Here is a 14,100-nt window from a genome sequence, read left to right as displayed (position 1 = left end):
TTCCAGCAGGTGGATGCTCAAACTGAAGGGAAGAGGAAGAATTTTATGATCTTGCATTTTTCTTCCAAACACGTCCACGCAGACGCTCGGCCTACGCTATCTCCCTTTTCACATTTACACACTTACACATCCAACATTCAGCACATACATCCTGTACTTTCCTTCCACCCTTCTTTCATACAACATTCACACCCCATACACAACACACACGGTACCCGAACCTACTAATCGGGTGGTGGCAGCGTGCCGTAGGCCTGGAATCTTACATCTGTTCACTGCAGACGAATCTTTTCCCAAATTAACACTATATTCTCGGTTGAGCTCGAACTCAACCAGACATATTGAATTCTACTGGGTCTACGCCCCGCTACAATTATCATCATCATTATCATGATTATCATCATTATTATCGTTATCATCATCATTATCATCATTATCATCATCATTATCATCATTATTGCAATTATTATCATCATTATTGCAATTGTTATCATTATTATTGCAATTATTGGAGTTATAGTATATATTTTTGCAATAATACTAATAACCACAACAATAATAATAGTAATAACAATATTATAACCACTAGAATTATTATTATTATACTTATACTTATTATCATTATTGTTATTATTACAGTTATAATAGATTTTTTGGCAATAATACTAATAATTAAGATAATAGTAATAATAATAATAATAATAATAATAATAACAATAATAATAATAATATTAATAATATTCAAATGTTATCAAAATTCTCTTTATTCTCACTTTTATCATAATTATTGTTATGATTAATACAATTCTGGTAATTATTATCATTATTACCCTAATAATTGCCGAAATCACCAAAGAAATCGAAAAAACGTTATTTTGGAGTATACTCTCAAAAGGCTATATTTCGCTAGATTTTGCCGCTTTTTCGACTTTTGGGAATGTTTTTCTTATACCTTTTTTATATTATATATGGACACAATTCCTGTTATTATCACATCATTATCATGATTATCATCATTATTATCGTTATCATCATCATTATCATCATTATCATCATTATCATCATCATCATCATCATTATTGCAATTATTATCATCATTATTGAAATTATTGGAGTTATAGTATATATTTTTGCAATAATACTAATAACCACAACAATAATAATAGTAATAACAATAATAATAACAATAATAACGATTTTATGATAATTATTTATATCATTATCTTAATTAGTATCGTTATTACTGTAATTATTACTGTTATAATAATTATTTTTGCAATTATACTACCAGTACAAATAATAATAATGATAAGAATAACAATAATAATAATAATAACAATATTATAACCACTAGCATTATTATTATTATACTTATACTTATTATTATTATTGTTATTATTACAGTTATAATAGATTTTTTGGCAATAATACTAATAATTAAGATAGTAATAATAATAATAATAATAATAATAATAATAATAATAATAATAATAATAATAATATTAATATTAATAATATTCAAATGTTATCAAAATTCTCTTTATTCTCACTTTTATCATCATTATTGTTATGATTAATACAATTCTGGTGATTATCATTATTACCCTAATAATTGCCGAAATCAGCAAAGAAATCGAAAAAACGTCATTTTGGAATATACTCTCAAAAGGCTATATTTCGCTTGATTAACCGCTTTTTCGACTTTTGGGAATGTTTTTCTTATACCTTTTTTATATTATATATTGACACAATTCCTGTTATTATCATCATCATTATCATGATTATCATCATTATTATCGTTATCATCATCATTATCATCATTATCATCATCATTATTGCAATTATTGGAGTTATAGTATTATATTTTTGCAATAATACTAATAACCACAACAATAATAATAGTAATAACAATAATAATAACAATAATAACGATTTTATAATAATAATTAATATCATTATCTTAATTAGTATCGTTATTACTGTAATTATTACTGTTATAATAATTATTTTTGCAATTATACTACCAGTACAAATAATAATAATGATAATAATAACAATAATAACAATATTATAATAATTATAACAATATTATAACCACAAGCATTATTATTATTATACTTATATCTATTATTATTATTGTTATTATTACAGTTATAATAGATTTTTTGGCAATAATACTGATAATTAAGATAATAGTAATAATAATGATAATAGCAATAATGATAATAATAATAATAATAATAATAATAATAATAATAATAATAATAATAATAATAATAATAATATTCAAATGTTATCAAAATTCTCTTTATTCTCACTTTTATCATCATTATTGTTATGATTAATACAATTCTGGTAATTATTATCATTATTACCCTAATAATTGCCGAAATCACCAAAGAAATCGAAAAAACGTCATTTTGGAGTATACTCTCAAAAGGCTAGATTTTGCCGCTTTTTCGACTTTTGGGAATGTTTTTCTTATACCTTTTTTATATTATATATGGACACAATTCCTGTTATTATCATCATCATTATCATGATTATCATCATTATTATCGTTATCATCATCATTATCATCATTATCATCATTATCATCATTATTGCAATTATTATCATCATTATTGCAATTGTTATCATTATTATTGATATTATAGGAGTTATAGTATATATTTTTTCAATAATACTAATAACCACAACAATAATAATAGTAATAACAACAATAATAACAATAAAAACGATTTTATAATAATTATTGATATCATTATCTTAATTAGTATCGTTATTACTGTAATTATTACTGTTATAATAATTATTTTTGCAATTATACTACCAGTACAAATAATAATAATGATAATAATAACAATAATAATACTAATAACAATATTATAACCCCTAGCATTATTATTATACTGTAGTGGACTGATTATAATGAAAGCTTTAGAAACGCCCACTTATGGATTTCTCCCTCGGCAGCCTGCTTCTCATGTAAACGCGAAAATGTTCCCTCAGAAGAAACTCCACGGGATCCTCACGCCAGGGTTAAGTAAGGGCATATCGACTCTCTCGCCCTTAACACAAACTGGATGGGCAGACGAAACTGCTGGAGCGTGAACACTGGCTGTCGTGGAAGGCGAAGACCCCATCACTTGTTAAAGAAGAGAAGGACGCGCCAAGCTTAAAAAGAACGGCAATAAAACTACAACTAAAAATCCTCGCTCATTTTATGTTAATCTGTTTCTTCCGATTAATAAATCCTGGAAGCCTGGGAAAATACTTTGTGCTCCCGTTACTATCTCAGTATAATATGCCGCGTCCCTCACCACGTGGAGCACCAGTCTTAAGGGATGTGGGTGTAAGGAAATAAAAAAAATAAAGAAACTATTTAGTTATAGTTAAAAGTTTTCTTTTAATTAATACTGCATTTTTCAAGTTATTGTCTTTCTTAAAAAGATCTTTATCTCTTAAGGCAATATTAAAGTTTTATTAATAGTTTTACACATTGCCATCTGAATTTGCCTAACCAAAAGAATATAAAGTAAAATTTAGTACGTAAAAGTTACGCACCTTGCTACTGTGCTTCTTGGGGCACAGGTGTATAATTGGGCGATCCTCATCCCCTGTGGGCAGTAGCGGCTGCGGGCTGAGGCAGGAGGCACCCTAGGCTGGGCTGTCCTCTGTTCTTTTTGTGTATTTTAACGTAGGCATCGCATCTTTGAACAAGGTATTTGTTTGCTTTTTTTTGGTTGTGAGAAAAGTGTTGTTACGTGGCAAGGTATTCGTCTCGATGAATATACATCTGAGGAAGTGAGTAATAGGCTGGTGCTCTTTTTTTTAAACTTCGTTTTATAGTGGCTTCCATTTTTTTTCTCGTAAGTTAAGCGAAGTTCATAAGTTTCTTTTAGCTTAAAAAGGAACTAATTCAGTTCCATTTTTAGTATCTCTTTTTTTGTTTTATTACTTTTTTTAATAACGCTTTATTTCTCAATTTTATAATAAAAGACTTCATGGGTCCTGTGAGTTTTGTTTTTCTTTTGATATTAAATAAAAGTTTTTGCTGAACTGAAGGAAAGCAGATCATTAAATTCCAAATTAGCCTTATCCTAAATCCTTTACACGGGGTGAAATTCCCGTGCTCGTCCTCCTCGCTCAAGTTACGTCTTGCCATTCTTTTATCTCGCTGGTTTATACACTTTATACAACACACATTCCAACATTGGCACACTATCTGTCCCTCCTTTCCACAATGCTAATTACACATTAACTTCTTACAAAGTACATCTCGTTCCCGTACGTACTAAACGGGTGGTGGCAGTGAGCGCTACTGTTTTACACTTTAATACCGTGAGACAAGAAAATGGAGATTTAGTATAAATTGAGGATCGGTACGCTACAATACTTATACTTATTATTATTATTGTTATTATTACAGTTATAATAGATTTTTGGCAATAATACTAATAATTAAGATAATAGTAATAATAATAATAATAATAATAATAATAATAATAATAATAATAATAATAATAATAATATTCAAATGTTATAAAAATTTTCTTTATTCTCACTTTTATCATCATTATTATGATTAATACAATTCTGGTAATTATTATCATTATTACCCTAATAATTGCCGAAATCACCAAAGAAATCGAAAAAACGTCATTTTGGAGTATACTCTCAAAAGGCTATATTTCGCTAGATTTTGCCGCTTTTTCGACTTTTGGGAATGTTTTTCTTATACCTTTTTATATTATATATGGACACAATTCCTGTTATCATCATCATTATCATAATATCATCATCATTATCGTCATTATTGCAATTATTATCATCATTATTGCAATTGTTATCATTATTATTGCAATTATTGGAGTTATAGTATATATTTTTGCAATAATACTAATAAACCACTACAATAATAATAGTAATAACAATAATAATAACAATAATAACGATTTTATAATAATTATTTATATCATTATCTTAGTTTGTATCGTCATTATTGTAATCATTACTGTTATAATAATTATTTTTGCAATTATACTACCAGTGCAAATAATAATAATGATAATAATAACAATAATAATACTAATAACAATATTATAACCACTAGCATTATTATTATTATACTTATATTTATTACTATTATTGTTATTATTACAGTTATAATAGATTTTTTGGCAATAATACTGATAATTAAGATAATAGTAATAATAATAATAATAGCAATAATAATAATAACAATAATAATAATAATAATAATAATAATAATAATAATAATAATAATAATATTCAAATGTTATAAAAATTCTCTTTATTCTCACTTTTATCATCATTATTGTTATGATTAATACAATTCTGGTAATTATTATCATTATTACCTTAATAATTGCCGAAATCACCAAAGAAATGGAAAAAACGTCCTTTTGGAGTATACTCACAAAAGGCTATATTTCGCAAGATTTTGCCGCTTTTTCGACTTTTGGGAATGTTTTTCTTATACCTTTTTTATATTATATATGGACACAATTCCTGTTATTATCATCATCATTATCATGATTATCATCATTATTATCGTTACCATCATCATTATCATCATCATTATCATCATTATTGCAATTATTATCATCATTATTGCAATTGTTATCATTATTATTGCAATTATTGGAGTTATAGTATATATTTTTGAAATAATACTAATAACCACAACAATAATAACAGTAATAACAATAATAATAACAATAATAACGATTTTATAATAATTATTTATATCATTATCTTGATTAGTATCGTTATTACTGTAATTATTACTGTTATAATAATTATTTTTGCAATTATACTACCAGTACAAATAATAATAATGATAATAATAACAATAATAATACTAATAACAATATTATAACCACAAACATTATTATTATTATATTTATATTTCTTATTATTATTGTTATTATTACAGTTATAATAGATTTTTTGGCAATAATACTGATAATTAAGATAATAGTAATAATAATAATAATAATAGTAATAATAATAATAATGATAATAATAATGATATTCAAATGTTATCAAAATTCTCTTTATTCTCACTTTTATCATCATTATTGTTATGATTAATACAATTCTGGTAATTATTATCATTATTACCCTAATAATTGCCGAAATCACCAAAGAAATCCAAAAAACGTCATTTTGGAGTATACTCTCAAAAGGCTATATTTCGCTAGATTTTGCCGCTTTTTCGACTTTTGGGAATGTTTTTCTTATAACTTTTTATATTATATATGGACACAATTCCTGTTATTATCATCATCAATATCATGATTATCGTCATTATTATCATCATTATCATCATTATCATCATTATCATCATCATTATCATCATTATTGCAATTATTATCATCATTATTGCAATTGTTATCATTATTATTGCAATTATTGGAGTTATAGTATATATTTTTGCAATAATACTAATAACCAACAATAATAATAGTAATAACAATAATAATAACAATAATAACGATTTTATAATAATTATTTATATCATTATCTTAATTAGTATCGTTATTACTGTAATTATTACTGTTATAATAATTATTTTTGCAATTATACTACCAGTACAAATAATAATAATGATAATAATAACAATAATAACAATATTATAATAATTATAACAATATTATAACCACAAGCATTATTATTATTATACTTATATTTATTATTATTATTGTTATTATTACAGTTATAATAGATTTTTTGACAATAATACTGATAATTAAGATAATAGTAATAATAATGATAATAGCAATAATGATGATAATAATAATAATAATAATAATAATAATAATAATAATAATAATAATAATAATAATAATAATGATAATATTCAAATGTTATCAAAATTCTCTTTATTCTCACTTTTATCATCATTATTGTTATGATTAATACAATTCTGGTAATTATTATCATTATTACCCTAATAATTGCCGAAATCACCAAAGAAATCGAAAAAACGTCATTTTGGAGTATACTCTCAAAAGGCTAGATTTTGCCGCTTTTTCGACTTTTGGGAATGTTTTTCTTATACCTTTTTTATATTATGTATGGACACAATTCCTGTTATTATCATCATCATTATCATGATTATCATCATTATTATCGTTATCATCATCATTATCATCATTATCATCATCATTATCATCATTATCATCATCATTATCATCATTATCATCATTATTGCAATTATTATCATCATTATTGCAATTGTTATCATTATTATTGATATTATAGGAGTTATAGTATATATTTTTTCAATAATACTAATAACCACAACAATAATAATAGTAATAACAACAATAATAACAATAAAAACGATTTTATAATAATTATTGATATCATTATCTTAATTAGTATCGTTATTACTGTAATTATTACTGTTATAATAATTATTTTTGCAATTATACTACCAGTACAAATAATAATAATGATAATAATAACAATAATAATACTAATAACAATATTATAACCCCTAGCATTATTATTATACTGTAGTGGACTGATTATAATGAAAGCTTTAGAAACGCCCACTTATGGATTTCTCCCTCGGCAGCCTGCTTCTCATGTAAACGCGAAAATGTTCCCTCAGAAGAAACTCCACGGGATCCTCACGCCAGGGTTAAGTAAGGGCATATCGACTCTCTCGCCCTTAACACAAACTGGATGGGCGGACGAAGCTGCTGGAGCATGAACACTGGCTGTCGTGGAAGGCGAAGACCCCATCACTTGTTAAAGAAGAGAAGGACGCGCCAAGCTTAAGAAGAACGGCAATAAAACTACAACTAAAAATCCTCGCTCATTTTATGTTAATCTGTTTCTTCCGATTAATAAATCCTGGAAGCCTGGGAAAATACTTTGTGCTCCCGTTACTATCTCAGTATAATATGCCGCGTCCCTCACCACGTGGAGCACCAGTCTTAAGGGATGTGGGTGTAAGGAAATAAAAAAAAATAAAGAAACTAATTTAGTTATAGTTAAAAGTTTTCATTTAATTAATACTGCATTTTTCAAATTATTGTCTTTCTTAAAAAAGATCTTTATCTCTTAAGGCAATATTAAAGTTTTATTAATAGTTTTACACATTGCCATCTGAATTTGCCTAACCAAAAAATATAAAGTAAAATTTAGTACGTAAAAGTTACGCACCTTGCTACTGTGCTCCTTGGAGCACAGGTGTATAATTGGGCGATCTTCACCCCCTGTGGGCAGTAGCGGCTGCGGGCTGAGGCAGGAGGCACCCTAGGCTGGGCTGTCCTCTGTTCTTTTTGTGTATTTTAACGTAGGCATCGCATCTTTGAACAAGGTATTTGTTTGTTTGTTTTTTGGTTGTGAGAAAAGTGTTGTTACGTGGCAAGGTATTCGTCTCGATGAATATACATCCGAGCAAGTGAGTAATAGGCTGGTGCTCTTTTTTTTAAACTTCGTTTTATAGTGGCTTCCATTTTTTTTCTCGTAAGTTAAGCGAAGTTCATAAGTTTCTTTTAGCTTAAAAAGGAACTAATTCAGTTCCATTTTTAGTATCTCTTTTTATTGTTTTATTACTTTTTTAAATAACGCTTTATTTCTCAATTTTATAATAAAAGACTTCATGGGTCCTGTGAGTTTTGTTTTTCTTTTGATATTAAATAAAAGTTTTTGCTGAACTGAAGGAAAGCAGATCATTAAATTCCAAAATAGCCTTATCCTAAATCCTTTACACGTGGTGAAATTCCCGTGCTCGTCCTCCTCGCTCAGGTTACGTCTTGCCATTCTTTTATCTCGCTGGTTTATACACTTTATACAACACACATTCCAACATTGGCACACTACCTGTCCCTCCTTTCCACAATGCTAATTACACATTAACTTCTTACAAAGTACATCTCGTTCCCGTACGTACTAAACGGGTGGTGGCAGTGAGCGCTACTGTTTTACACTTTAATACCGTGAGACAAGAAAATGGAGATTTAGTATAAATTGAGGATCGGTACGCTACAACTAGACGTTTTGTTTGGCGGCAGCTGGTGGGATTTCGATAAGATAAGGCTATCAGTTTTTAAGTGTACTGTTTGGTTTTTAAGTTATTTTAAAGTAGCGTTGATTAACTGAAGTAGTGATTTCCATAATTGGGAAGCGCTCTAAACGTAATTTAGATGACCCATGTCCAGGTACTTCAAACACTTCCTCTCCAGATAATAGGTCTTTATCAATGCCAGGTTTAAATTCCCGTAATAACTCTCCTGTATCACTGCCGGGTGTTAGTGTTAGTGTTCCTACGGTAACCCCCGCTGAAACTCAAATGGGGCTTAACATTTACGAGGAGCTACAGGCTAAGATTCAGCAGCTCAGTGAACAAATTATAATTATGCAAGTACAACATGCACAACAGATTAATCTTTTAGAACGGGCCAATAGTAATCTCAACCCTAGCCCAAGCCTTCAGCAGAGCACTAATTCCCAAGTTGAATACATAATTCAGAAAGAATCGGTACCGTATTTCAAAGCGGAGGTCTCGGCATCGAAACCCTTGCTTAGAAATCAAGAAGTTGAGTCATGGATCCGTCAGATCGAGAACATTGTGCAACCACCCTCAGACCTTGCATATATCAGAGCCGCTCGTAGTTCGTGTCGTGGATCAGCCGAGCTGGTTATTAATTCTCTTATATTTGATGGTATATCAACTTGGGGTGATTTCAAGCTCAAGTTAAGGGAGAAATTTAGGGGGACATGCTCATCCACAGACTTTTTTAATCATTTGTTCGAGTTTAAACTGGGTTCGGGGCAAGCTCCGGCCGATCTTTTTATGGCTATAGAAACAAGTCTATCAAGGGGTTAGGGATTACCCAGATAGTGTCGGGCTGCCAGATGCAATGATACGGCGAGTCTTCTTACAAGCCTTGCCGCAGTGGCTTCGGGAGGCACTCGCCTTGCAGGAAGACCTCCCTCTACCTAAACTGACTGAGGTTGCACAAAGATGCTGGAGCATCAGGATGAGCTCTAGAGCTCGGGATAATTCCAGTAAATCTGATATGGGGAGGAATAAACAGGAGAAATATTGTGATTTTCATCAGTCAACATCTCATGATCATCGTGACTGTAGAATGAGGATGGGCCGTCCTCGAGATACTCCCGTGGATGTTACCTGTTTTAAGTGCCAGCAACCTGGTCATTATGTACGTGATTGCCCCTTTTCCACGGCCCGCCGGGAGCCACAGTCCTCCACTCCCCGTGGGAATGATACACAAGGGGGGGAAAGAGACAGGAGATTTACCAGTCACATTAATCAGTAATGAGGTGCCGAGAGGCCGTCCTTTAATCCAGGTGAAGATTAATGAGGTAATGTTGACCTGCTTATTGATACAGGTTCAGAAATCACGCTTTTAAAGACACTGTGAGACGAAAGGTAAATCTAAAATCTGCAGTGCCTTCTTTTCGGGCCATGCGTGGGGCAACTGGGCACTCCTTTAGATCTATTGAGAAAGCTAATGTTTTCTTTGATATTGGTAAGGGAGTAAAGAGTACTCATGTTGCGGAAGTGGTTGGGGAAAATATCTCATTTCCAGGGGATGTTCTACTCGGGGTAGACTTCTTGAGGAGATTTAATTTTAAGTTAACAGCATATCACTCGCCTTATAGAAATTATGTGACGTTTAATGGCGTCAAGCTAGATGTCCAGTATAGTGATAGTCCTTCGGTTGGAGTACAGGCGTTTGTCGGAGCAGTACAGACCTTTCGGCCCAGGGCATGTACAGTCATTTTAGCCTTAGTCGTCCATACTATAGTGTGCCCTCCAAATTCTGGAAGATATGTGGAATGCTTAGTTGCTAGACCATTTTCGGACACGCAAGCAGCAGTTTCGGGTTGTACAGCCCAGGTCCTTGTTCCCTATGGTGTTTCAGATGTTGAAGACAGCAGGGTAAATATATGGGTGGTTAACGACAGATCGCATCCTGTTATAATTCAGCAAGGTGTGTGTCTTGCACATCTGGATTATATCGGCGAGGTCCTGGCCCCCACTGACACTGCTGCTCAGAATAAAGGGCCTTCTACTGTAGATAATGAGTCTGATCCTCATGTTGCAGTTATCATGACTCCGGGCTTACCAATTGAGGAGGAAATTGAGACGGATGAATTTGATGAAATGTATGGTATTACAGATTTCGGATACAGCAATGATGAGCTTATGGTTTTCCCCCCCGGTGAAAACAGATGTTTGTAGTATAGGCAATGTTGTAAGACAGGAGTCTTCAATCCCAGCGGCAGATTTGGAGCATCTTGGATCTGTTAGGAGGCAGCAGTTACTGGATGTTATAGGAAGGTACCCTAATCTTTTTGATGAAGACACCCCTTGGATATCTTCCTGATATTAAGCATGGCATCAGGACTAAAGACACCCAGCCCATCAGGACACGCCAGTGGCGTTTACCAGAGAGCGCCCGCACCACAATATGTAAGGAATGTGACCAAATGCTAAAAGATGGCATTATTGAACCCTCTAATTCACCGTGGCTTTCACCAGTAGTATTGGTTAAAAAGAAGGATGGAGGAATTCGTTTTTGCGTTGACTACCGTAACCTTAACAAAATTACAATAGTAGATACTTACCCAATGCCACGATTAGATCAATCCCTTGACGATCTTTCAGGTAAACTATGGTTCACGGCCTTGGACGCACGTTCGGCATACTGAACCATCGAAGTAGAGCCACGAGATCGCCCAAAAACGGCCTTTAGTGATGGCTACCGACTTTTTCAATTTCGAAGGATGCCATTTGGATTTGCAACGGCTCCCTCTACGTTTCAGCGAGCCATTAACACAGTCCTCAACCCAGTATTGGGTCATCATGCCCTAGCATATTTGGATGATGTAGTGATCTATTCCCATACCTTTGAAGAACATTTAGCCCACCTGGATGAAACTCTACATCTATTAGCACGAGCAGGCTTCAAGCTTAATATCAGTAAGTGTCAGTTTGCCAAGAATGAATTCAAATTTTTGGGCTTTTTAGTGACCCCAGAAGGTATACTCCCAGATTCCAGCAAAGTAGAGGCCATCTCCAAAATGACGCCACCAAGAACAGTGCGCCAAGTACGTCAATTTCTAGGTGCTACTGGGTTCTTTCGACGCCACATCGAACATTATGCAACCGTAGCAACCCCACTGACTAAACTCCTGCGGAAGAGTGAGAAGTTTCAATGGGGTCCAGACCAGCAGGTAGCATTCCAAAAGCTTATTGCCCATCTAACAGCAGCCCCTGTGTTGAGGAAACCAGATTTTCAACGCCGTTTTGAGGTACATACCGACGCCTCAAGTGTTGCAATTGGGGCATGTCTCTTACAGCGTGATGATAAAGGACGACCACAGGCGGTAGCCTACTTTTCTCGGAAATTGCGTGATTCGGAGAAGGCATTCGCCCCCATCGACTTTGAGGCTCTGGCAGTAGTTGAAGCTGTACGACACTTCTATCCTTATTTGTATGGAAGGCCTTTTGACATCTTCACTGACCATCAGCCATTAGTAGGTGTTTTTAAGAAGCCTACAAGATCTCCGCGGATGACAAGGTGGGGTCATGAGTTAGCACTTTATAACTACTATTTGAAATATAAGCCAGGGGCTGTGAATAGAGTACCAGACTTGCTTAGTCGCAAGATCAATTTAATTGATGATCCTCTCAGCCCACAGGTAGTAGCCAATGCACAGGGAGAAAATCCATTATGGAGAGAGATTATAGCATACCTCCGGGAACGTCGACCACCGAGACGAAGGCTGCCATTACGCCTTGAAGAGTTTGAAATGCGTGATGGATTGCTGTATCATACAAGGCTTCTCACTGGACGTATATTGCAGCAGCTCGTGATTCCAAGGGCATTACGTGAGGAAGCCCTGAAACAAGCCCATGGTTCAGAAGATGCAGCACACCCAGGTATCTTTAGGACCTACTGCAAACTCCGGGATCAGTATTACTTCCCACAGATGCTTGCAACCGTTCGAAAATACGTTGCCTCATGCCAAGCCTGCCAGCGGAGAAAGGGCGTTGCCGGGAGAGCACCACTTGCAGCTTTGCCAGAAGTAACCCAGCCACTCGAAAGAGTCTCGGCTGATTTGATTGACATGGCAGGGTCGTCAAGCGGTCATCGATACTTTCTCGTTATTATCGACCATTACACTAGGTATCTCCAATTGATCCCCCTCTTTTCCAAGGAAGCTAACAATGTGGCTGATGCATTTATTGAACACTTTGTGACCTTATTCGGCCCTCCACGAACGATTCTCACTGACAACGGGTTGGAATTTGCAAATCGACTTTTCCGACAGGTATGTGAAGTGCTTAAAGTTAAAACCAAATATGTGACAAGATATCACCCCCAAGCTAACGGGATGGTAGAACGTGGAAATAGGGTTGTAAAGGATGCCCTCTCTATTTTAGCAGAACAGCACCCGGACGACTGGGTTAAGTTAATTCCCCATGTAAGATTGGCTCTCAACACCGCAGTTCATCGCAGTATTAACGAAACGCCGCTGTACTTGCTTCTGGGAAGAGACAACTACTTTCCCACAGCTCTTACCAATTTTCAAGAGGCTGATGAAGATGCTGCTCGGCTCCTTCAAGGGCAACTACGAGAAGCGCGAGAGACTGCTGTGCAAACATTCCGGAATATCCGAGAACGATGGACACAAGATTACAATCGTCGTGCAAGAGGAAGGTTTAAACCAGAGGTAGGAGATCTTGTCTTGATACGTGTCTTTCATCCGGTAATGCGGCGACATCGATCCAGGCTAGGGCCTCGTTGGCAAGGACCAGTTAGAGTACTAAAACAAACTGGCCCAGTCACATATATCGTGAGGGACCCGATTTCGGCACACAAGGAGCTCCGGTGTCACGTCAATCAGCTCAGGAAATACATCGTCCGCGAAGAGTTCGAGTTTATGAGGCCACCTGTTGAAGATAATCCCAATGATGTTGCAGAGGACCCCGGAAATCAACCAGGAGATTGTTACCTGCCCCTAGTGGAAGAGAGAGACCAGGCAGACCCAGAAAACCCCCAGACTTCGCGAAGATAC

At 33.6% G+C, this 14,100-nt stretch overlaps 1 protein-coding gene across 1 annotated transcript; it reads left to right on the top strand.

The window, feature by feature from the left end:
* Window positions 1-9,908: 9,908 nt before the first annotated feature.
* On the top strand, window positions 9,909-11,727 carry LOC119570709. The gene is made up of 3 exons (XM_037918343.1): window positions 9,909-10,252; window positions 10,402-11,224; window positions 11,380-11,727. The coding sequence occupies exons 1-3, from the start codon at window positions 9,909-9,911 to the stop codon at window positions 11,725-11,727; spliced, it is 1,515 nt and encodes a 504-aa protein (XP_037774271.1).
* Window positions 11,728-14,100: the final 2,373 nt, after the last annotated feature.

Source organism: Penaeus monodon, unplaced genomic scaffold (assembly GCF_015228065.2).
Source record: "Penaeus monodon isolate SGIC_2016 unplaced genomic scaffold, NSTDA_Pmon_1 PmonScaffold_364, whole genome shotgun sequence".
Taxonomy (NCBI): Eukaryota; Metazoa; Arthropoda; class Malacostraca; order Decapoda; family Penaeidae; genus Penaeus; species Penaeus monodon.
This window is presented reverse-complemented; position numbering and strand designations above follow the sequence as displayed.

Coding starts and splice junctions, on each gene's coding strand:
- LOC119570709 (XM_037918343.1), top strand. CDS start 9,909: ATGATACGGCGAGTCTTCTTACAAGCCTTGCCGCAGTGGCTTCGGGAG. Junction 10,253..10,401: donor ACGGCCCGCCGGGAGCCACA/GTCCTCCACTCC, acceptor TTATTGATACAG/GTTCAGAAATCACGCTTTTA. Junction 11,225..11,379: donor ACAGCAATGATGAGCTTATG/GTTTTCCCCCCC, acceptor TTTTTGATGAAG/ACACCCCTTGGATATCTTCC.